This window comes from Nannospalax galili, unplaced genomic scaffold, assembly GCF_000622305.1.
Source record: "Nannospalax galili isolate Female #2095 unplaced genomic scaffold, S.galili_v1.0 scaffold698, whole genome shotgun sequence".
Taxonomy (NCBI): domain Eukaryota; kingdom Metazoa; phylum Chordata; class Mammalia; order Rodentia; family Spalacidae; genus Nannospalax; species Nannospalax galili.
In genome coordinates, this window is record NW_008341886.1 from 2268319 (window position 1) to 2290772 (window position 22454).

The 22454-nt window shown below is 44.4% G+C and overlaps 1 protein-coding gene across 1 annotated transcript in view; it reads left to right on the forward strand.

Moving 5' to 3' along the window:
- Ctnnd2 (catenin delta 2) overlaps nucleotides 1–19239 on the forward strand; it is a 1011454-nt gene extending 992215 nt beyond the window's left edge. Inside the window, 3 exon segments of the mRNA XM_017799239.2 lie at nucleotides 2080–2211; nucleotides 7678–7751; nucleotides 17391–19239. Of these exon segments, the coding sequence (XP_017654728.2) occupies nucleotides 2080–2211; nucleotides 7678–7751; nucleotides 17391–17651 (467 nt within the window). The 3' untranslated portion in view covers nucleotides 17652–19239.
- The last annotated feature ends 3215 nt before the right edge of the window (nucleotides 19240–22454 follow it).

A 22454-nucleotide genomic window follows, 5' to 3' on the forward strand; every position in this document is an offset into this window, starting at 1 on the left:
CAGGAGAAATGAGAACACTGTCAGAGCTAATGTGCTTTTCTTTCCTTTCTGGCCATTGACTGGCACTCTGAGCTTTGACCCAACTGCTTTTGTGTGGGGCTCAAACATCTGGATTTCAGGAATCCAGGGAATTATTGCCAATAGACAGTCAGGGTTGGAAACCTCCGAGGACCTCAGGTATTACAGTAGTGACCTTTAGTTTTATTTTGATCAGTTTGGGAAGTAGGTTGAGGGTCTTTCAGGACAGGCAAATACCATGCCTGTTTACTTCCCCAGAATTTGAATGTGATTTCTCATGAACACTTCAGACTCTTATTTTAATTTGTTTGCATGTCCATTTCCCCACTTAACTGGGAGTCCTCAGGTTTAGGAAGCATGGCACAGCTTACAACTCTGCCCCCCACAGTGCAGAATCCAGTGACTCACACAGCAGTAGAACACATATCTGGGGTACACGCAAGCCCAGTGTGCTAGGGCTGAGGAACACTGCTCAGGGTGTGAATGATGAGCTGAAAGGTAAACTGAGGCATGGCTGGGCAGGCAGCTTAGCTACTAATAATCACCTTAATCATTAGCAAAAGTACATGTGTTCAGTTTGGATTCTGAGGACCTGCCACTGATAATTCAAACCCAGAAAGTTCAGGGTTAGGTAGAGAGTCCCTAAATCCTCAGGCAGATCTTTGGGTGAAGCAAGATTATAGAGCCCTGTCTTGGGGTTCAGGAAGTCAGAGACTGCTGAAGGACCAAAGATCACCATGACTGCCTGCATTCCTCATACTGAGTCTGATGCCCCCAGTGTGGCCCACAGGTGGGAACAGGCCTGGCCTCCTCCCTTAGAGCACCTTCCTGTTCCCTCCCTCTGCCCCCATCTCTGCAGTGGCACACTACTGAGTCGCTACCAATCCATCCTATTACCCAGGACAAAGAAACTTCTTTTCAACTTCACTTTTCCTGTTTCTTGTCCCAGTCTACTTAAAAACTATGGATTTCCCCCAGGGAGTTCCTCCCAGAATAATAGCCTATCCCCTTTAGACATGGGGCATGGCGAGGTACATTCCCTGGGTCCAACAAGCAACAAGCAGCAGAAATAGAAGGGTTATATGAAAGATTATTGGGTAAGTCACCCCGAAAGCCAATGCCCTGTCAGGAAAAGGAATTGCTCTTCACCCCCAGTCCCAGGCCGCCTGGAGAAGAACTGGGTGGATGTGGTGGTTTCACTTGGTGGAGAGCTACTGTTTCCACTTTTTATATGGCAGCTGCCGGGCAACTCGGTGTTGCAGTGACTCTGCATGTGTTCCTGTGTGGGATTCCTCTGTACTCAGTATCTTTATTCACAGTATCTGGGACCAAAGGCGCTTCAGGTTTTTTATTTTTTTAAATCTGTTTTAGTTTGGAATAATCACATAGACTTCATGAGATATTTGGAGACAGAACAGAAATTTAAACACAGAATTCATCTGTTTTCCATATATACTTTATACACAGCCTGTAGGTACTTTGATACGATATTTTAAATTATTTTTGTGTGCTTTGACTATAGCTCAAACATGAAGGACTTTATGATATGGTATCATCTCAGTGCTCAAAAAGTTTCAGATTTTGGGGCAGTTGTACTTAGGATTTTCAAATTAGGGATGCTCAAGCTGTAACCGCTCCTTTGAAGCATGTCTAATTGAAAAAGAAAAAGTGAGTGAGGGGGGGAAAGAAAAAGGGGGAGGCCGAGGGCAGGAAAAGGGACAGGAAAGACCTGTCTCACTTCTAACGCTGCCACGTACACCATGGGCCAGTCATGTCTCCACCATGATTTGTCCCTGAAGAAAATGATCCCAGGGTATAATTGTAACCCTTAATTTCCTGCTCCCAAGCCACAATGTCCCCTCATCTGTCAAGCACCAGTTGTCATGGGCTGAGGAGAGATGATAAGAACAGAGGAAAAAATCATAATAGGAAAAGGTAAAAGGTCTGTGCATTCATACTGACATAGGTTGGATATGTGAAGGTTAAAGGTTAACCGTTTGTATGGAAAGGTATTCATACCTTGGAGACCCAGAAAATCACTTTTCACATTTCTTTATGTAGCAAGTGCCCCAGCTTCACCTCGGGAAATGATCAGCCTCAAAGAAAGGAAAACGGACTATGAGTCCACCGGCAACAACGCCACTTACCACGGAACTAAGGGCGAACACACTTCCAGGAAAGACGCCATGACAGGTGAGCACAGTCACGTCCTTTTTAGAGTGAGGGACTTGGCCAGGGCCTTGCGAGGGCTAGGATTTCAGGCTGTATGAAACAGTCTGCAGCCCCAAGGGGTTTAAAAGCCTTTGGAGCATTTGAGATCTTCATAACCGTGAGCTCCAGGAATTGGACGTGAGGTAGTTAAGCTAGAGGTATAAAAAGTAGTGTCTTAGACATCAGAAGAGTGAAAGAAGTAAGTTCTCTGCAGACTTTTTATCTCCGTCTTTCCTTCCCACTTTCCCAGCTCGTACTAACCCCCAATTAGAGGGAGGAATCACCACACCCTTGATTTCTTCCTCACTGGAAGTGGGCTCAGTACAACTAGGTTTTGCCCACCAGAAATGGAAGCAAGACAAAATGGGACCTGGGAAGTCGGACGTGGGAAGTGCCCGTTGAAGAGATTAGACTTTAAAAACTAAAATCCCAGCACCAAGAGGCACTAACAGGGGACCCACATGGTTCTTTGCTACATGACCATCGTGATGGGTCCCTCCTGAAAATAGGCCATGAGTAATGGAGCTCTAAGAGAACATCAGGTTATATAGCTGAAAAAAATGGAGTTCAAAGGGGATAGCCCTAAACAGACATGAAGATGCTGTCAGCAGAGGAATTTTCAAAGCACGAGGCACAGGTCTCTGTTGTTATTTACTCACAGACCTGCAGGAAAGTGGGGTAGACAAATTGGATGATTTAAAACATCTCCCAAACTCAGGACAGCTAAGATAAATTTTTGTAATAGCAAATGTATTTACCCCAGCGGCAGTGAGGCCTATGTTAACTCTGCACAGCTGCACACAGAAAAGCAAAATAAACAGATGTTTCTCCTCAATGCCCCGGGTCCACATTCTGCCTCCATGAGCAGACTCCACAAAGGAATGTGTCGCCCTGGCTCCTGAAATGTCCCTTGAATGGGAGAACTGAATTTATTTCATACCCATAGCTTATCTTTCTCTTACACTTTTCTTTTTCTCCCCCACAAATGTTACTCTGGTCATTATTTCGTATAAACCAGAAAAGTTATGAATCTGAAATCCGAGTCTCCAGTGTGGAAAATCTAATTTGTACTGATTAGTTTAAATTAGTAGTGACACCAGATTCATCTGGCACATCCAGTTTATGATTATTATTATCACAGGCAGCCATATCACCCAAAACATGGGATGAAAGATTGAGATTATAGTTACAGTAATAATTGTGAGACTCATTGTATGACTACCATTTAAGTTTAGCATTGCTCTTCAACTCTTTGGCCCAGTAGAATCATTCAGAGCTTTTAAGGGTAATATGTTTATGTTGAAATAGTTCCAGTGGTACATGAGTGTGCCCTGCACACTCAATAAAATGAAATATAAAAAATAATTTGTGCCTGATGGTCCTTCTTCCCAGGAAATGACAGGGACCTTGACAGCTACGGTATTGAGATCTATGGAATTCTTTCAACTCACTCAGAGGCTTAAGCAGTTTTGCTCTGACTTGCTTGAAAACTCAATTCAAAGCAATGCTATCGATCATGTAGCAAACCTAGAAGGAAATTGAGATCTTTATTGAATTTGTTTATATTAGAAAGTTCCTCTTAAACCAGCTACTGGTACTATAAGAGGTGGCTGTTGTTGCCATGGCAACAGTGATAGTGGTGCCAATGAGAGTCCATGTGATTGTGAGGGTGGGATGCTAATACATGAAATGGAGGTGGGGGGTGTGGGGGGCGAAGTCATGACCATGATAAAAGTGGACGCAGTGGCGATGAGGAGTTGAGGTGAGGGTCTTGGCATCTGTGACGGTGGCTGAAGTCGAGCTCACCGACAGACGAGTGAGAAGGTCAGAGGTGAAGGCGTTGGTGCTGGTGAAGGTGAACGGAAGTGTACCGAGAGTGGATGTTAATATGTGGGAAGGGCAGCGGTGGTGGTGTGAAGGTTCTGGCAAGGGGAAAGATGGAGGTTTTGGTGATGAGGCTGGCAGTAATGACTGCCCCATCAATGGTGTGAGTTGAGTCTCCAGCTGAGCCACAATAGGATCCAACAAGTCATCCTGGAATAGCAAATGTGAGTTGCTGAATTCTAGTCTGGAGACTTTGGGAAGTGCCCAGCATTCAGCATTTAATTACAAAATCATTTCTTGTCCCCGATACATCAAAAATAGTATTCTCTTCCTCATTTAAGATTAAACTCAAGGGATGGGTAGGGATCGGTGTGGTGGAAGATGTCGGAAAGCTGCCAGTTTTCTTAGTCCTGAGGCCTGAGACACATCCTGCTGTTCCCCACGAGGAGAGGCTGTCTGTTGTGGGAAACCATGGGGAACATGTGACATGTAACATGTGACAGCCGGAGGTGGCAAGGTCTCTCATCTGTGCTGTCGCCTCCTCACTTGGCTCTTAGAAATTTCTTCTAGCTGTCCATCCCCGGCATCCACTGCTCTCCTCTTCTGGATTCCTTCTCTATCTTAGATGAAGTCTCTGAAAATATCTTCTAGTGTTTCTCTGGCACTGAGGGGCCCTCAGAAGTCCAGTATTGGCTGTATGTTCAAGCATGCCAGATGTTGGCAGTTATTTCCCTGGCTGTAGTTGCCTAGAAACCTTTCACATGCAGAGGCTTTCTTGGGCCATGGCTGTAGGATCCCTAGCTACCCAGTATAGCTTTCTATTTTTTAACATTTTTATTGATTCTTCTAGAATTCTATACAGTGTGTTTTGATCATATTCAGACCCCTCCCCTATCTCCTCTCAGGTCTACCCCTACCTTCTTACTTCCCCACACTGACTTTATGACCTCAGTTTTTTTTTTTTATAAAGGCTTATGAAGTCTAGTTTCTGGTCTCAAAATGCTCTAGGGTGTGGGTCCATCCTCTGGAGCCTGGTCAACCTACCTGATGTCACATACTTAGAGAAACCTGACGCCCCCCTCCCAGAAACCATCAGTTACCAGTAGTTCCTCAGTTGGGGCTGGGCTTCTTGCCCACCGCCCCATCCATGCTCGGTTCTGTCTAGCTTGTGCTTGTACAGCTCTTGGGCACGCTGTCACCAGCCCCTGTGGGTTCAGCCTGACTTTTAGGTTCATCTGGGGACGTCACCCTCCCATCGAGCCTCCCAGGTGCCTTTTCACGGGCTGGTGCCTGCAGCTTTGACAGTCTCATGTCTTTTAAAGCCATTCTAACATGTTCCGTTAGAAATTGAGTATTTAGGGAATGACACAAAAAAGAAAGGCATTTCTCTGTGAATCTGCAGAGCATCCCTGAGGCCCTCCACTTCATATGTCAGTGAATGTGGTTCCGTCTCAGCCATAGTCTCCTTACACAGGTAAGTGGGCCAAAGGATGGAGGAGAGGATTTCCAACATAAATATCTTCTACTCAAAAGCAACTAATCCAAAAGGAAAAGAGGCTGAGGTTACAACCATTCATATATTCTGACTGCCCCAAATGCAACATTTTAAACAACGGAAAGACCAGCTTTTCACCTTGTCCTCGAGGTGATAATTTTACCAACATGTGTAGCTCTGAAGGTAGATCTCTACCTAAGGCTTATGCCTTCATTCATTCAGTAAATGTATCCATCACTCTGTGAGGATCCATTTGAGTGCAGGCACCATCCTTAGGACACAAATAAAAGTGACAAGATAGGCCTCTCTGTTTGCATGGGCATTTGCTCCAAGAGACAGAGGCAGACAATGAACGAGGTCAGCAGCAGAACAAGCTGTCCCACAAGGTAACACCTTATGGTGTCGAGTAGGATGAGGAAGCTATTCGGGGTAGTAAGTTGGAGGAGGCCATGTAGGAGGGTAACTGTGCCTGATGTAAGGAAGGGACACCACAAAACTAACCAAGTTTCCCTGAGCCACACACACTCACTCAGTAGAGCAAAGAGAAGCAGGGTAGCCAGGACTCCATTACAAGAGGTATGAGAAACATGGTGAAGAGGTAGGCAAGGGCCTGGTGAGTCACAGTGGAGACCTTTTTCAGCATGCTGGGCATTGGAGTATTATCAAGTAAAGGAAGTGATGTAACACAATCTCTGTAAGGATCCCTCTGGCTGTGGGAGCTGGATGAATAGAGGAGCAACATTGGATAGACAGGAAGTTGAACAGGCAAGGAAGATTTGGTGATGCAGGAAAGGGATTGTTTTTGCAGGCTGATAGATGAAGAAGCAATGTATAGTCTACCGGAGAGGATAGCAGGGTAATCTAAAACTGAAAATGAGGGGCTGGGAAGATTGCTTAAGTGGGGAGAAGCCCTTGCTTTGCAAGCATAAGGACCCGAGCTTGAATCCGAGGGACCTATATAAAAGCCAGGCGTGGCTGTGCATACCTGTAATTCCAGCATTGGGGGGCAGATCAAGCAGACTTGGCCAGTCTAGTCAAATGGTGGGCTTTCACTTCAGTGAGAGACTCTGCCTCAAGTCAGTAAGGCAGAGAGCAACAGGGGCGTACGTGTGCAAAGGCATGCACAACCATGCAACCCCTGAAAGGGAGCTCTCACCCTCACTTCCTAAGCAATATCTTCCAAGGGTTCAATTGTGCAGCTCCTTTGGGCCTTGGGGTAAAATAAATAACCATGACTAGTACAGAAACCTGATAAACCTGGATATGCTGTCTGACCTGCGGCGGCCTTGACTCTGAGAGACTAGGTTGTATGTGCATCCATTTCATGATCCCTTAGATCCTGAAAGCCAAGTATATTCCTAAGGTGTTTTGTGTCCTGTTGACCCTACATAAGTAGCATTTTCCAAATCTTTCATAAACCATGACCTTTCAGCATCTATGAGAGGAGTAGTGCCCTTCTCTGGGCCTGTGGCACATACCTCCGGGGTACCACGTGAGGAAATGAGCACCTTTGGTACCAATAGAAAGAGAGAGAGACCTTTCTTCCCTTCACCCAGACCCCAAAAGATGAGAACAGAGTAGGGACTTCCGTCTCTGCACCTACCAGGGTTCCAAAGGCCCAACACACACATGTGCAAGGAGTATGCAGATAGCCCTCTCTCTGCAGGGCTTTCAGGCCTTTGAGAAATAAACTGTCTGAAAGATGATCAGGCACGTGTGTGAAGTCAAATTAGAAATTTTATTCTTGTCATCTCCAGCTAAAAGCCGAGCTGCTGATAGAGCCTTTGCATGCTTCAGTGCAGGTGACAAGCTTTTATTATCCCCTGGTTTTCACCAGAAAAAAAGGCAATAAAACTTGCGAGATGACCGTCTGTTTACTGCACCTGTCCTGACCCTGTCTGTGATGTGAGCGTTATTGGAGGAAGCTGACAGGCCATGGGAGTTTATGGAGCCACCGTTCTCCTTTCTGAATATGTAAAAGGGGACTCAGGGCCAAAGAATTTCTTCCACTTGAAATGGTCCACGACAAACCAAGCTGTGTCAGGGCAAGAACTTGGCTCAGTAACCATCCTTCTTCACTTGGAACCTGGCTTCCTTTGCTGATAATTTTGTTTTCCTTTCGCTTTTAGCTCAAAACACTGGAATTTCAACTTTGTATAGGAATTCATATGGTGCGCCCGCTGAGGACATCAAACATAACCAGGTAAACTGAAAATCGCATTTTGTGTTCTTGTTCCTGTTTGACTCATGTGGCCTAGAATTTTTTTAATGGAGTAACTTCACTTCTATCTCACATTCATCAAAAAGAAAGCTCCTGGTGTTCTCCCCCAACATCTGGTACATCACGCACATGCATGGCAGTCTTCAAAACAATCTCAAACTTCAAAACAACCTTTCACTTCATTGTTGCCTCCTGCCTGACCAGGCAGTAGGAAGCAAGCACTCCTCTGTGATGCTGCTGTGGTTTGGATGTGCTGTCATCTGCCTTCAGTATGGCATGGCGATGGTTAAGAGGTAGGACCTTTAAGAAGCGGAGTCCGATGGAAGGAAGGCCATTGGCCATGTTGCTCTTAGAAGTGACTAAGGTAATTCTTATGAGACCCAGAATTTGCTTCCTCAGAAAAAAGTTGTTTTAAACAGACCTCGCCTCTCTCTCCAGGAGGTCTGTCTCACATGCCAGCATCATGCCATCTACCAAGAAGGTTCTCACCAGGGGCAAGCCAGCACTGACACCATGCCCTTAAACCTCCAGAACTGAGAGATAAATAAACCTTTATAAAGCTACCCATCCTCAAGTAGTCCATGAAACCAATGAGAAACAGACTAATATGGGTTGAAGCTAAAAGAAAGCTCCAAGTAGGCCATTAAAAATTGAGAATTACTAACCCAGAATTGTCTGTTGACTTGGGAGGGATCAAACACCTTCTGTCACCCAGTCGGCTGTCCCTAGGAAGGAGACTTTTTGTCAACCATGATAGTTACCAGTAACAGAAAGAGCAGTATAAAAAACTAAACAGAATACTTTGACCACCGTCTGAGTCAGTAGAGAATTATACCTGCCTTATTCAGCAACTATTTGTTGAAAGACCATTTTGCTGGTTTCTGTTGGAACTATAAGAGCAGAAATAGCCTGGGCCTCTTGATATACATCCTTACATTTCTCTTACTCCCATGGTAGGCATCAGAGCAAGATTCACTGCCTGTAGCTTTTTGCTGCTGACAGCCCTCGCCAGGCCTGGCTTCTGCTGGTACCCTACACTCTTGCCACACTTGAGGACACATGGGTGGAGATGAAGAACCCAAAGTCACGTACCTAATAACCAGATGCAGGAAAGTGTGGAAGGGGGATATGTTCTTTTGGAAGGGCATCGGCACCCTGCAGGGGAGCATCATTATCTTTAGTAGGTGGACGCGACCTATGTGGTCCCATTTCTAAGGAAGGATAACTTTAAGCTGTCTTAATTGTTTTTATTCGGTTTTTTCCTCAATCAAGCATCAGTAAGAAACATGATCATTAGTAGAGGAGTTAGCCTCTCACCTTCTGTTCTTTGGTCCGTGCATAGCCGCTCTGGAAGACATCTGGTGTTGGTGTAATCCAGGGTGAATTTAGTGGCCCCAGACCTGGCACATTGCTAGCAGCTAACTGGCCTCCTAAATTGTGGGCTCTGCTAAAAGCAAAGAAGCTAGTGAAATTATAAATCAGTTCGTGAGAACTACGTAGGAGATCACCAGGGTGCCCTCTGTTGTTTACATGCTAGTGTGCCCACCCAAAGACAGGAGAACAGTGTGCTGCAGACACCAGCTCCATTCATGAAACCAACAAATCGTTTGTAGCAGATATGACATTCTGTAGCTACAGGGGAGCAGAGTCTCTCCAGCTCTTGAAGAGATTTGTGGAGAGGTAATGGGACTCTTGATTTTGCAGCCAAGAGTTCAGAACAAGCCTTTAGTTACCCAGGTAGAGAGAAGCTCACACCAGAACCAGCACTGCCCACAACAGCCTTTCTGTCCATGCGATTGTGCTGTGCCTGGCTGTGCAAAACTCTGGTGTAGCCCAGGATGCTTCATGTCTCAGTGTGAACATGGTAAGTCCAAAGACTACCCAACTCTCTAGATGTAGAGGACTGACCATATATGTGGGCCTCAGAGGCATATTTTTAATAATATTCTGAGCATTTATGCAAATTAGATTAAGGTTTACTGAAAAGTAGACACTTGAAGAACTGAGCTGAGTGTGGTGGCTTGTACCTATAATCCCAGCACTCAGGAAACTGAGGCAGGAGAACTGCCATGAGTTGAGGGCCAGCCTGGGCTAAATAGTAAGTTCTAAGCCAGACTGGGCTATAAAATGAGATTCAGGCTTAAAACAATCTGAATCTGTACTGGGTCTTAGAGTGAAGCAGGAAGGGACAGCATCTCTGCTGGATGCTGCTGATGCCCACCCAGGGTGAGGGCAGCTCTGTACCTTTCCTCAGCCTCAAGGAGGCTCCAGGCAGAACTGTGCCCTGTGGTCCATAACTTAGTGCTGTGAAGAGTCAGCAATGGGAGGTGGGGGATCTGGTGATCTTCCTAGTCTAATATCAAGCTACATTTAAATATATTCACCAAAGAGGTCTTCTGCTGTCCCCATAGACAATTTCTAAGGAAATCATTGAGACAAAGATTGTCTGGAGAGAAAGGAATAAAGTTCTTTGCCTGTAGTCAACTGTGTGGTTGGGAGAAGCTTTGATTTGGATTTTTCTCTCTTGGGGACTTCAATACAACTTTGAAGCCATTTGGAAGAGATGTTTCTGCTTCGGTCCCCTCTTGGATGGGTATCTAAGACCACCTTGCAGTCAGCATTCATGATTTGGCCACAGTCCAGGGTGTGGATCCTCAGGTGGGTGTAGCTGGCCAGTGTACAGGGAATGCTTTCACTTGGGGACTTTTCCTAGATGAAAGTGACCTCATGGCTCTTCAGCCTGAACACTCTAATCAGGATGTTCTGGGGTCCTTGTGGTTCCCACATCAGTGCTCACCTCTGCTGTGCACTCCAGCCTCCTGGTGTCTAGTTACCATCAAGGCTTTGCAAGCTTCACACAGAAGTTTGGTCAGCAGCTGACCTTAGAGAGGAAGTGGACCACTAAGGGCAACACATGTTGTTCCAGGTGGCTCTCCAGGATGAGGCAAATGACCAGGAGAGCAGAGGATGGGGTTCCAGCATCGGAAGTGTGGCCAAGTGTGGTGGGGTGAGGCAGGAGCTCAGAACCAGGGTTCCAGTGGCTCCACAGGCACTACCTGTGTGGCTGGCTGCCAGAAACTGCATGCACGTTCTTTCTGTAAATTCTGAAACTAACCTTCTAGGAGAAACAGCCACTAGAGTAAAATTAAGTTTATGCTCTTTGGTTTTATATCTGGGTCAGCAAGTCACCCACATTATCATTTTAATACTCCTCAAAAGTCCCTTTAAACTTCTATTCATCTATCCCATGCTCATAAATGCAAAGATATTTAACTGTATGTATATGTTTCTATTTACAATCTCCAAAAGGAGTTAGTGTTTTTGATGACCAGTACTCAAATTTATCTTGAAATAAACCAGGACCTTTTTTTTTTTTTTTTTTTTGCTGAGTTCTGTTTCTGCTGGCCTCAGTCCATTCTCAGGGGAGGAGACAGGTGCAGTTGTCACTGGAGATAAGGAAGTTGTTATCCAACACAGGTCACAGGTTTTACCTTCAGTCCCCCAGCTTGGAAGCGGCAAAGATCCAGCCTGGGTCTTCTGTCTCCTTGGCCCGTTCCCTCCTCTCTATCAGTGGCTTTCAAATTTGAGCATGAGCCAACTCCCCAAGTAGACTCCAACCCAGACTTTCTGGTTCAGTAGGTCTGGAGTGGAGCCTGATAATTTGCCTGACACTTGCTGCTTTGAGAAGCACCAACCCTTGCCACTTGACCCTCTTCATTTGCACTCTGAATCTTCAGCTTTCATAATACAGAAAAGGTTTGAAAATACTATGATCAGCAGCTATTTTTCCTTGTTTTCAAGATAAATCCAGTTTTCTCTTAGACTCTTCTCTAACACTATAACAAAATGCCTAAGGAAAGAGGTTTATTTAGCTCCTAGTTGGGGAAACTGAAGGTCTAAGATAAAGAGGCTCCATCTGTTCCATCTCTTGTGGAAACCCCTCTGGGTGCACCAGAACATGACTGAGAAGAAGTAAGAGGAAATGACTGCTTGCAGAGGGTCAACCCCTTGGGTAGCCTTACTTTGTAAAGACTGGCTTTCATGGCAAGGAACTCTGCAAGTTCAACAGTAAGGTTGTGCCTCCAGGACCTGCTCACCTCCCACACTAGGCTCCAACTCTTTTTATGCCATGGTTTGCTTTGTTTTGGAAGGTCCATCTCATGGATCCCAGGCTATCCTGGAACTCACTATGTAGTCTAAACTGCCCTTGAACTTTCATTGATCCTCCCACCTAAGCCTCTCAAGTGCTGAGACTCCAAGCATGAGCCACCATGGCGTAGGTCCCACCATCTGAACGCTGCCACATTGGGGACCAAACTTCCCAAGCACAAACCTTTGAAGAATAAACCATAGTGCTGGCAGACTTAGTGAAGAATAAACATGGAGACATCTTCCATGTGATAACAGAATTTTTGGAAATATTCTTCATAATTTGAACCTTCTAGTATTGAGAGAAAGGTTAGACAAAGACAAATCTGTGAGAGCAAGAGTTTGAGCCCCAGAAGGCCCCGCTTGAGCTAGTGGGTCACACACAGCTCCTTCTCAGAGAGGATGCAGCCTTAGGACAAAGTCAGCCTTAGCCTCAGGCTCCTCGGGTGTTCTAAAACTTCTCCAGCCAGTGTAAATGTGTTTAGAAATCTCCTTCCTAATAGGAAGATCACCCCATCTCCTTTCTAGAAATCTAGTTTACACAAACTGTGCAGTATTTTAAAGATATGTTTATTCCCTCTCTTCTTTGCATGGAGCTTATATTTGGGGACCATTCAACTGCCAAATTTTGAACACTTTTAGATATTCCCTCAGTTAATTACAAACCGCAGCTGATATCCCTGCACTGCAGGCATCACCAGCACACAGTTATATCCCCTGAAAGATGACCCAATTCAGTCCTTCCAAGCCAGGCATTGCCACCACCACCTGCCCTAGGTAGTTTGTTTACATATGCCCCCAGAATTGGGGCCCTAAGCCTTAGAAGAGGTTGGATGTGAGGATTTCATGAACAATGTGCAAATAATGAATTTGGGCTCAATTCCAAGATCGCCACCAAACAGCCACTTTGGACAGAAGTCGTGAGCTTTGGGTCTGACTTCCCCTGAGGACAGCCCTGGTTCCCCTCTGCCTCCTCTGGTCACCAAGATTAGATCAATGGAGACTCACCTCTTTGCCTCCTTGGCTACTGACCTCTTTTCTTATCATGGAACCAGGAGTCAACCCACTGACAACTGCTTCTGTGACTTGATCACAGTGGCTCTGCTGGAACTAGGCTAGCATGGTGAAGAGACAAGGGTTTTGGGCACACACGTGATCCGATCCCAGCTGCACAGCACCACTCATCATGACCTTGGAAGTTACTCAATTGCTCTGAGCTTCAGGGTTGTCACCTATAAAGTAGGAATTGGCTGGAAGGACAGAAGAGACAGGTTGAGATACAGATAGACATGACATGCATAAGCACACCTATGACACTTTGAGGAATAAACAACAACAAAAAAATAATCTTTTAAACACTGAACATGTTGCCTACTGAAATAGAAACAGGGAGTTCTGGCATCCTCACTGTGCACGTTTTTCAAACCTCCTGAATGGGCCCTGGGTGCTCTGTGCTTGGTCACACGCAGTGCTGGAGAGCGTCTCCCAGAGCACACAGCTCTTCCAGGAATAGGAAGGACATCATGCCTGTGCATGCAGTCTGCTAGACCTGTCCTTAGAAGATGCTGCAGACTAATTCCAAATAGTCCTCTCAAGCCCAGGCTCTGGGGTTAGCAAAGGTTAGGGCACCTCGAGGGCCTGGGTTTTCACAGATACATTAAAACCTAGTCCATTTAACCACCACTAACTGTAAGTGTGGGGTGTCCTGGACAGCCTCTGTGATGAAGTTCACCACTTCTTTGGGAAACAGATCGATTTCTAGTATAAATCAATTATATGTAAAAGAGGGAGTTTCACTTACTTGAGATAAGAATTATGTGTGGGCCATTAGAAGCATTCATTTACATACAAGGTGCTAATTAGAAATCATTACCTATTAGCTAAAACCCATTTCTAAAAGAGGCTTCCGTGCTGAACTTTAGTAAAATTGATAGGGAATTATTGAATCTTCTGGAAGATGATCAAACTGTATTTTTTCCAGAGTGTTTTATTATCCACATCAGACCTCCTGGTTACTGCATTGCTACAGAGCTTTGCACATTGCTGTGTGCACGGGCTGTGGGTTCCCTCTCATCCAACGTTATTGGAGCTTCTCACAGTGAGGGCTCAGGTACTTGAAAAAGATCCCCAGAGTCAGTCAGAATAGAAAGGAATTGCCTGGTCCCCCAACACAAATGCCGATAAACTGTATTATCAGCCTAAACTCTTCATCTTACTCTCATTAAAGTCAAGCAGAAGGAGCCAGTTCTTAGACTTCATGCATCCTGAAGACTCTTGTGAGCCCTTACATGCTTCTAGACTCTCAGACAGTAACCCACCAAGGACAAGTGCAGGGAGGTTTGAGGTGGGTTGGGACACCAGAAAACACCTGCTCCTAATCACAGGCTTCAGAATTTCTGGATTTTTCTCTTTTCCATGTAGTACTGGAGACCAAACCCAGGGCCTTGTACAAGCCAGACAGGTACTTCATTGAGTTCCATCCTCGGCCTTTTCTAAACATTTCATTTTGAGGCAGGGTCTCAAAGCTAAGGCTGGCCTTGAACTCCTTATGTAGCCCAAATTAGCCTTAAACTTTTCATCCTCCTGCCTCAATCGCCTGTGTAGGTGGGGCTACAGGTGTGCACCATTATGCTGATTTTCCTCAGCATTCTTGACCCGTCCGTTTTTAGTTGCACCAGGTAAGGAAACATCTGGTCTTTCAGAAAGTAGAATAGTTAAAGCATGAGTCTGTCCAAGGCCACCGTCACTTGGGCAGATGTAATAGGGTGGAGCAGCCACAGAGGAGTCCAATTCCCTGCATGCTCACTCACAGGAATCAGAGCTGTGTTGATAACAGAAAGTTCTGTGTATCCATTACACTTTATACATATCCAGCCTCTGGGATTGCAGCACCTAAGTATGATACCAAAATAATGCAGAAAAGAGTAAAATAAACTTTTAAATTTTATAGCTTTTGTCTACACTTCTTTAATTATTCAGGTTACCTAGTACGATGGCACAGCCACTATGGCCAACAGTTTGATAGGTCCTCAAAGGTTAAAACACAGAATTCCATCTGATCTGAGTATATCACTGTGATAGAAACACCATGCTGCCTGAACAAAGAAAATCTAACTCCTGGAGTTGTTTAAACCAGGAGTGACCCCAATCTGCTCTCCAGACCACTCCCTTCTCATCTCGCTGGTCCTTGAGAGAAGGGCGACCTCGATTGAACAGCAAACCCAAGCATGATATGGGAAGGAATGAGGAGCGTTGTCTTATCAGGGAAGAATCCGCCTTTTTTGACCCCTACTGACCCACAGACATGTTATCAACTTAAACTCACATGTTTTTTATGACATATGCAGTGGGCAATTCATTGCTTTCAATTTGCTTCCAAGGTCTCTGCTCTCAGCGATGATATTTTCACAACAGACACACACACACACACACACACACACACACGCATGCACGCACACGCGCGCGCGCACACAAACACACACACACACACACACACACACACACACCCCTCCGGCCTGGGGCAAACGAAGGATCATGTGGGAAAAATAGGAAACATAGTTTAAGATTAAAGCTATGTGTTTAGTTTAGTTTGTAAAAATTGATTACAAAGGAGCCCAAGGCCTAGCAAGATGGTTTACATTGTTTTCCTAAAGGCTAACTAAATTTAAATAAGCTGATTACACAGTAGGAAGACAGATTGAATAGATGGTGTTAAATGATTGCAAAACATGCAAGTACTTTTGGCTATAAGGTTAGGTAAGACAGGGAGGCATTCCCAGAAAAGTAATTCCCACACACACTCACAAGAGCCATAGCAGGGACTCAGATATAGGTATATCTCTGGCAGCACAATTCACAAAAGCCAAGAGGTGGATGTTACCCAAGTACCCAACAACAGATAAATGGATGCTATACAAAATGTGTTGTGTCTATTCAGTGAAATATCATTCTTCAAAAGGAAATTCTGATGCACACAGCAACATTGGGGGAAGCGTGAGAACATCATACTGAGACCAAAGCACAAATTCTGTGCGACTGTTTCCCTGAGGCCCCACAGAAGCAGATTCACAGGGACAGAAAGCATTGTGGGAGTTCCCAGAGGATAGCCATGGGCAGTATGGAGTTGGGTTTAGTGAGTACGGTTCCTATTTAGGATGATGAACAAATCATGGAAATGGCTGACAGTGACAGTTGTATGACACTGTGAAAGTGCTCAGTGCTGCTGAATTGTACACTTCAAAATGGTTATGCATTGTGGTGCTGGAGAGATGGCTCGGCAGTAAGAGCACTGGATGCTCTTGTAGTGGACCCAGGTTTGATTCCCAGCACCCACATGGTGGCTAACAATCATCCCTAACTCCAGTTCCAGGGGATCTGACACCCTCTTCTGACCTCCATGGGCATTGCACAACACTTATGTAACATGCAGGCAAAACACTCATACACATAAAATAAAACTAATAAAATACATACTATATGTAGTATGTATAATCACAATAAAGAGAAAGATTACATAAAATAATAGGGTAGGCCCAGGAAATAATATTTAAAAGAAGTTACACACACACATACACACACACATACACACGCACACACACACACACTACAATAGACAGAATACTATTCAGCCATAAAAAGAGTGAATTCTGTCACTTGTGGCAACATGGATGGAGCAGTCCATTCCATGACAAGCCAGACACAGGAAGACAAGCACTTCATCTTCTCACATATGGGTGTTAAAAAACAAGTTGATTTCACTGAAGGAGAGAGTGGTGGGGTGGTCTGCAAAGACGGGGATAGAAAGGAAGAGGAAGAGAGCAGAGAAAGCCAGACGACAGGCATCAGAACCCAGTCAGGCAGGAGAAATAGCACTTACGTTCCAGAGGGAGATGGTCACCATGACTTCTGTGCACTTCATAAAGATCTAGAGGAAGGAAGTTTGAAGATTCACGACAGAAACAATACATGATTTTTCTTTTTTAATTTTTAAAAACATTTTTATTTTATGTGTATGAGTATATCATCTGCATGTATGTAGGTGCACCAGTGTTGTGCAATACCCATGGAGGTCAGAAGAGGGCATCTAGTCCCCTGGAACTGGAGTTCAGGGATGGTTGTTAACTACCATGTGGGTGCTAGGAATAGAACCTGGGTCTTCAGCAAGAGCAGCCAGTGCTCTTAACCACTGAGCCAAATCTCCAGCCTCAGAAATAATGGATGTTTAAGGAGCTGGAAATGCTGTTTACCCTAATTTGGTCATGACCCATTGAATACAGATGTCAGATCACTGCACTGCATCCCATAGATATGACAAAATTAAAAGTCACATAAAAAGGACAGATCAGTGCAATTGGCTGCATGAGACTGGGCCTGAGGCTGGCTCCAGTCCTCTCTATGCAGGTTGATGGAGTGGCACGTGGAGGGAGGGAGAGGCAGGGGACCCGCTAATCCTCATGGCTCTCTCCCCAACAGGTTTCAGCACAGCCGGTTCCCCAGGAGCCCAGCAGAAAAGATTACGAGACCTACCAGCCGTTTCAGAATTCCACGCGAAATTACGATGAGTCCTTCTTCGAGGACCAGGTCCATCACCGCCCTCCGGCCAGCGAGTACACCATGCACCTGGGCCTCAAGTCCACCGGCAACTATGTCGACTTCTACTCAGCTGCCCGTCCCTACAGTGAACTGAACTATGAAACGAGCCACTACCCGGCCTCGCCTGACTCCTGGGTGTGAGGAGCCAGGACAGGCACCCCAGGATCAGTGCATGTGCATGCATACCACAAGACATTCTGTTTCCTTTTCTTTTTTCTCCCCGCAAATTTAGTTTGTTAAAGCCTGTTCCATAGGAAGGCTGTGATAACCAGTAAGGAAATACTCAGAGCTATTTTAGAAAGCTAAATGAATCGAGAGTTAACTCAGAAATCAATAGAAAGCTAAAAGCAATCCTAAATATGACAATATACAACACTTTCTAGTTTGAGCTGTAGTTTTTAAAGTGCTTTATACTGAATGTGGGTGAAGGAAGGAGGGAAGGTCAGGGTGGCAGGCGTGGAGGTTATCGCTAAGCACAAGGTGGACTAGTTTACACACTACGGGGGACGGCTTCTCATGCTTCGTTTACTCTTCATCCGTGTGACTCTAGGCTTCAAGTTGCATTGGGGTTCCTCTGTACAGCAAGATGTTTCTTGCCTTTTGTTAATGCATTGTTGTAAAGTATTTGATGTACATTACAGATTAAAGAAGAAGAACGCATTGTGTATATTACACCAATGCCACCGTGTTTCCTCATCTATGGTTCTAAATATTGCTTCAATTTCAAACTTTTGAAAGATGTATGGATTTCCAGTTTTCTTTTCTATCCTTTCTCCCAGTATGTTTTGACAACAACAACAAAAAAAGGAATATTTAGCAGTATTGTTCGTTCTGATATGTGAATTTGTTTGTGGCAACTAAACAAGGCATTCAGCAGTTTCTGACAATTAACATACATCATTCCACACTCCTTGTCAACAAAGTGCTTTTTCACTGCCTAAAATTTTAGATGTAGATATTTGAAATAGATTTTTTCATTTATACCAGTTTTCTTTATGATGATACAGTGTTAAAAGAAAATAAATTACAATTGATCTGTCATCCATATTTGCTAAGAATGTCTATTTCCAAGGACCTATCTTACAAAATACACATTCTTGCTTGGGTGTCTGTGCGTGTGTGGGTGTGTGTGTGTCCACGTATGTATAAAAATAGCCTGTGTGCGATTTTATTTTGATAGACACAATTTCATCTGCTGTTCATCTTGTACAAACCTTTCGGTTTTCAGTATCAGTGTGCATTGGTTTGTTCTTTTTGTAATGTATTTTTCTGACCATCTAGTGACTCAGGATATTAGGCCAGCTGAGGTGAAGTTATAGGATTTTCACATGTTCACACATTCTTGGATACCAACTCTTTCTACAGGTCAATTTCCTTCCACATTTTATGCCCTCAAAACACACTAAACCATGGCCAACTTGATTAGTTTCAGTTTGGGGCCGATTACTTGAAGTATACATAGAAAATGTAAACTGCTCGCCTTATCCCCCCTTAACTTTTTGTTTCTGTGGCAGGGAGCAGTAGACAGTTATGGACTAGGTGATTAAAACTGAACTTGAAGCTAATGTTAGACTAGTGGTTAACAAAGCTAAGAAATAAGGCTAACCATTTCAAAGAACATGGGCTGTGGGTAAATTAGCTTTGCTCTTTAGATGCAAGTGACTGAGGCCAATAGGTGCCTAGTAAATGTTAACTGTTCTTGGAAAAAATAAAAAAATAAATAACAAAAGAAATTGGCTGCCATCGTCCTTTAAAACTTGTTCCCCCTTTCGCTACATAGTTTAATTCAGCTCAAACTCTAAAAGCACTGGTTCTGTCTTTGAATTTAACAATCCAAATGTATGTATTTGTGCATAGCTTTAGAAATGAAAAGTTAATTTCCGGACCAGAACAGCAGACAGAAGCTTACATGAATTTTCCTACAAAGTACATACAAGTTGGACCTTGTTGCTTTGTTAAGGACTTCCTTAACAAAGTTAAGTTTCTGAACTTCCTCAGAGAAAAGCTCCCACCCCTTGAGAGATTAAAGTGTAGCATAAAGGACAGTATTTGTAATTCCTGTGTCACAACATGGAAGACAATGTTTATACTTCCTGTGTCTTAAAATGGAGGACAGTGTTTACATTTCCAGTGTCATAGAATGAGAGACTCCTGTTCATCAAGGCAGAGAGTATGGTAAACATACCATTACCTAATAGCTGGTCTAACCTCTCCTAAACAACAGGGTGTATTTCTTTCTCAGAGCTATACAGAGGGAAATAGCAGCATGTGTTAAGAACGCCCATTTCCCAGAAGGAACTTGCAATTTTTTTTATGATTTTTGAGTCTCAATGCATAACTCCTGTTAGCAACTCTTGGAGACCAAAGAAGTCTTTGCTACCTACAGTTCTCTGAAATTGCATCATGCCAGGCTGTGATTAGCTAATTCATCCAGGAGCCCCTGCCAGCAAAGGTAGAGGTAGGAAGAAAAGAAAACTTAGAGGGCTTGGAGTTGTCCAAGTCAACCTACTTTTCCTCTTTGTGTATATGTGCAGAGATGGAAGGCAGGTGTCGACTGTGATGGTCATAAATAAAGGAAGGAAGGAGGAGGAAGGTGAGTGGATAGGTAGATAGATAAGTGGAGAAAGGCTTCACCGGAAGTGCTAAAAGCCCCCCTTGTCAAAGGTTGGTCAGCAAGTGCTTTATGGTTTGTGACATGGGACGCACTGGGTAAGATGCTGAGGTGGCAAGACAGTGTTCTTTAGTTCAGCTTTCCTTGTGTTGATCACTAAGTAAGACACCCCCCCACACCCAACCCCAAGTGGCTGCCTTTTGGTTCTTTAAAAGCCTCTAGAACACTGGTTGTCCTACTGATGTGAAAATATGTTCAGGTAAAAGGGAAAAGAACCCTAAACTTTTTATTTTCCCATTAGATCCTTATAATAAAAATTAATTTGCACCCAATGTACTTAATTGGAGATAAAATCCAGACATTATATATGAAAAAGAGACAATTTTTTTACACTTGAATGTTATCTATCACCTGAAACTAAGGAGCACTTAAACTGTACCGCTATGATTTATATTAATCTGTAAAAATATGATTTTTAATACTGATTTATTGACATACCATTCATTAATACTTTGATCCTTATTAACAGTCATAGTTTAGATATTCACACTTGTGACTCTTATTGGGATGACACGTCTTACCTGATGCTAATCTAGGTGAAGGTTGACCAATGATAACCACTCATTTTAAGTAAAACACATTATGGAAAGCTGCTGTTTCTCTTAAAAAAGTGTGTTCAAACTCAGTAGCAAAACAAACAAAAATATAAAAAAGCTCAATGTGTTTGGTCTGTCTGGTTTCTCTTACTTCAGCTCCCCCTTGCTGTGTGACACTCACCCCTTGTCCCTAGAAGCCCTGCCTCCTGAGGTCTGGACGTCTGAAGGCACTAAGTACTCTCATGTGGGTGTGGAGAAAATAGCATAGCTCTTGACTTAGAAGTTACTGCTTGCAGAAGTGTCCTTCCAGGTTAATAGAGACATTCCAGACAACTCCTCGCCACCTGTGATGAAGAGGCAGCCAGGCCGGTCCTGTCGAGTAACAGACTAGCCTACCAGCTGTTACCACAGAACTAAAAGCCATGCTGGAAGCTCCGTATGACCCAAGACGAAGCCAGTCAAGCTTTCAGAAGGGCATGATGTGTTTTGCACTTCTGCATAGTTGCACAACCCACCCACAACCCACAAGATTTTTCTGGAGAAACATAGTCCCCCGACGCAGGTCTCTAAAAGCTCCAGCCTCTAAATCCAGCAGTTATTTCACGGCTGGCTTGGGGGCAAACCTACACCTGTGCAGGCGCCAAGTTCCCCATGGTCTCTGTTTATCAGACTTCTGTTGAGCCTTCAGCTAACTCTCCCTCCACGTGGCTTTGAACACCAGGTATTGCCCAGACTGTGCTAGTGTTAGGGAGTTCACAGTGCATGCTTGATTGCCTCCAAAACCCGTAATGTTTCTGAGTTCGATTTACCCCCAAAGCTTTTGTGCAAGTAAAACTAGTGTGTGGGTCTTTTATATGAGTGCTGGACTTTGGGTTCTGGGGCCTCGTTGAGCTCTTAGAAACGCGCTCCCTCCCGTGGTATGCCTCAGGTCAAGACCTCACTGCAGTGCCTCAGAGAAGGCTCCGTGGGCAGAGTCTCCAAGTCCTCTTGGGGCCTGTAAAGCTAAGTGAAGAATGTGGGATGTCCTGGACTGTTCTTGGCCTCACAGAATGAAGAGACCAGGACCTCTGCTGGCTCATAGGCTTCAGTTGGGGCACTCCACACTGTGGACCTGTGTGTGCCCCATTCCACACAGAAGCTTCCTATTCCAGTATCTAACACAAGCACCTAGTTCCAAACTGCCACTGCAAATGTACAGGAGCATATTAGCATCCAACTTCATCTTTAAAAATTGTACATTATTTGGTCTCTCATCTCCTCAGTATGATGAAGACAAGCTTTATATAAGAAATTCTGTACTCTACTCATGCATAAAAGCCATAGAATGCTAGAGCCATACAAACAGCACTGTCTTTGAGAAAGTAGAAGCCTCATTTACTGCCAAACTGTCGACTTTGGAGGCTGGATAACTTTATTTGGGAGCAGATTTGTTCTGTGCACTGTAGGATGCCTCTCAGTATTGCCAGACTTTACCCACTTGGTACCTCTAGAACCATCACTTGCAGATGTGACAATCAGCACTCTCTCACATTACACAGTGCCCTCTGGATGAGGTGAAAGTCAATCCTGGTTGAAAGCTGCAGCTTTAGACTAATGCGGTGGACAACATGCTAACCATGCTGAGCAGAAGAAAGGGTAAAGAAGCCTTCCCAGCTGGGAGACCTGAAGAACACAACACAGAGACGGTGTTTGGCTGGGACTTAGAGGATGGCTTGACTTCCAATGAACAAGGAAAGG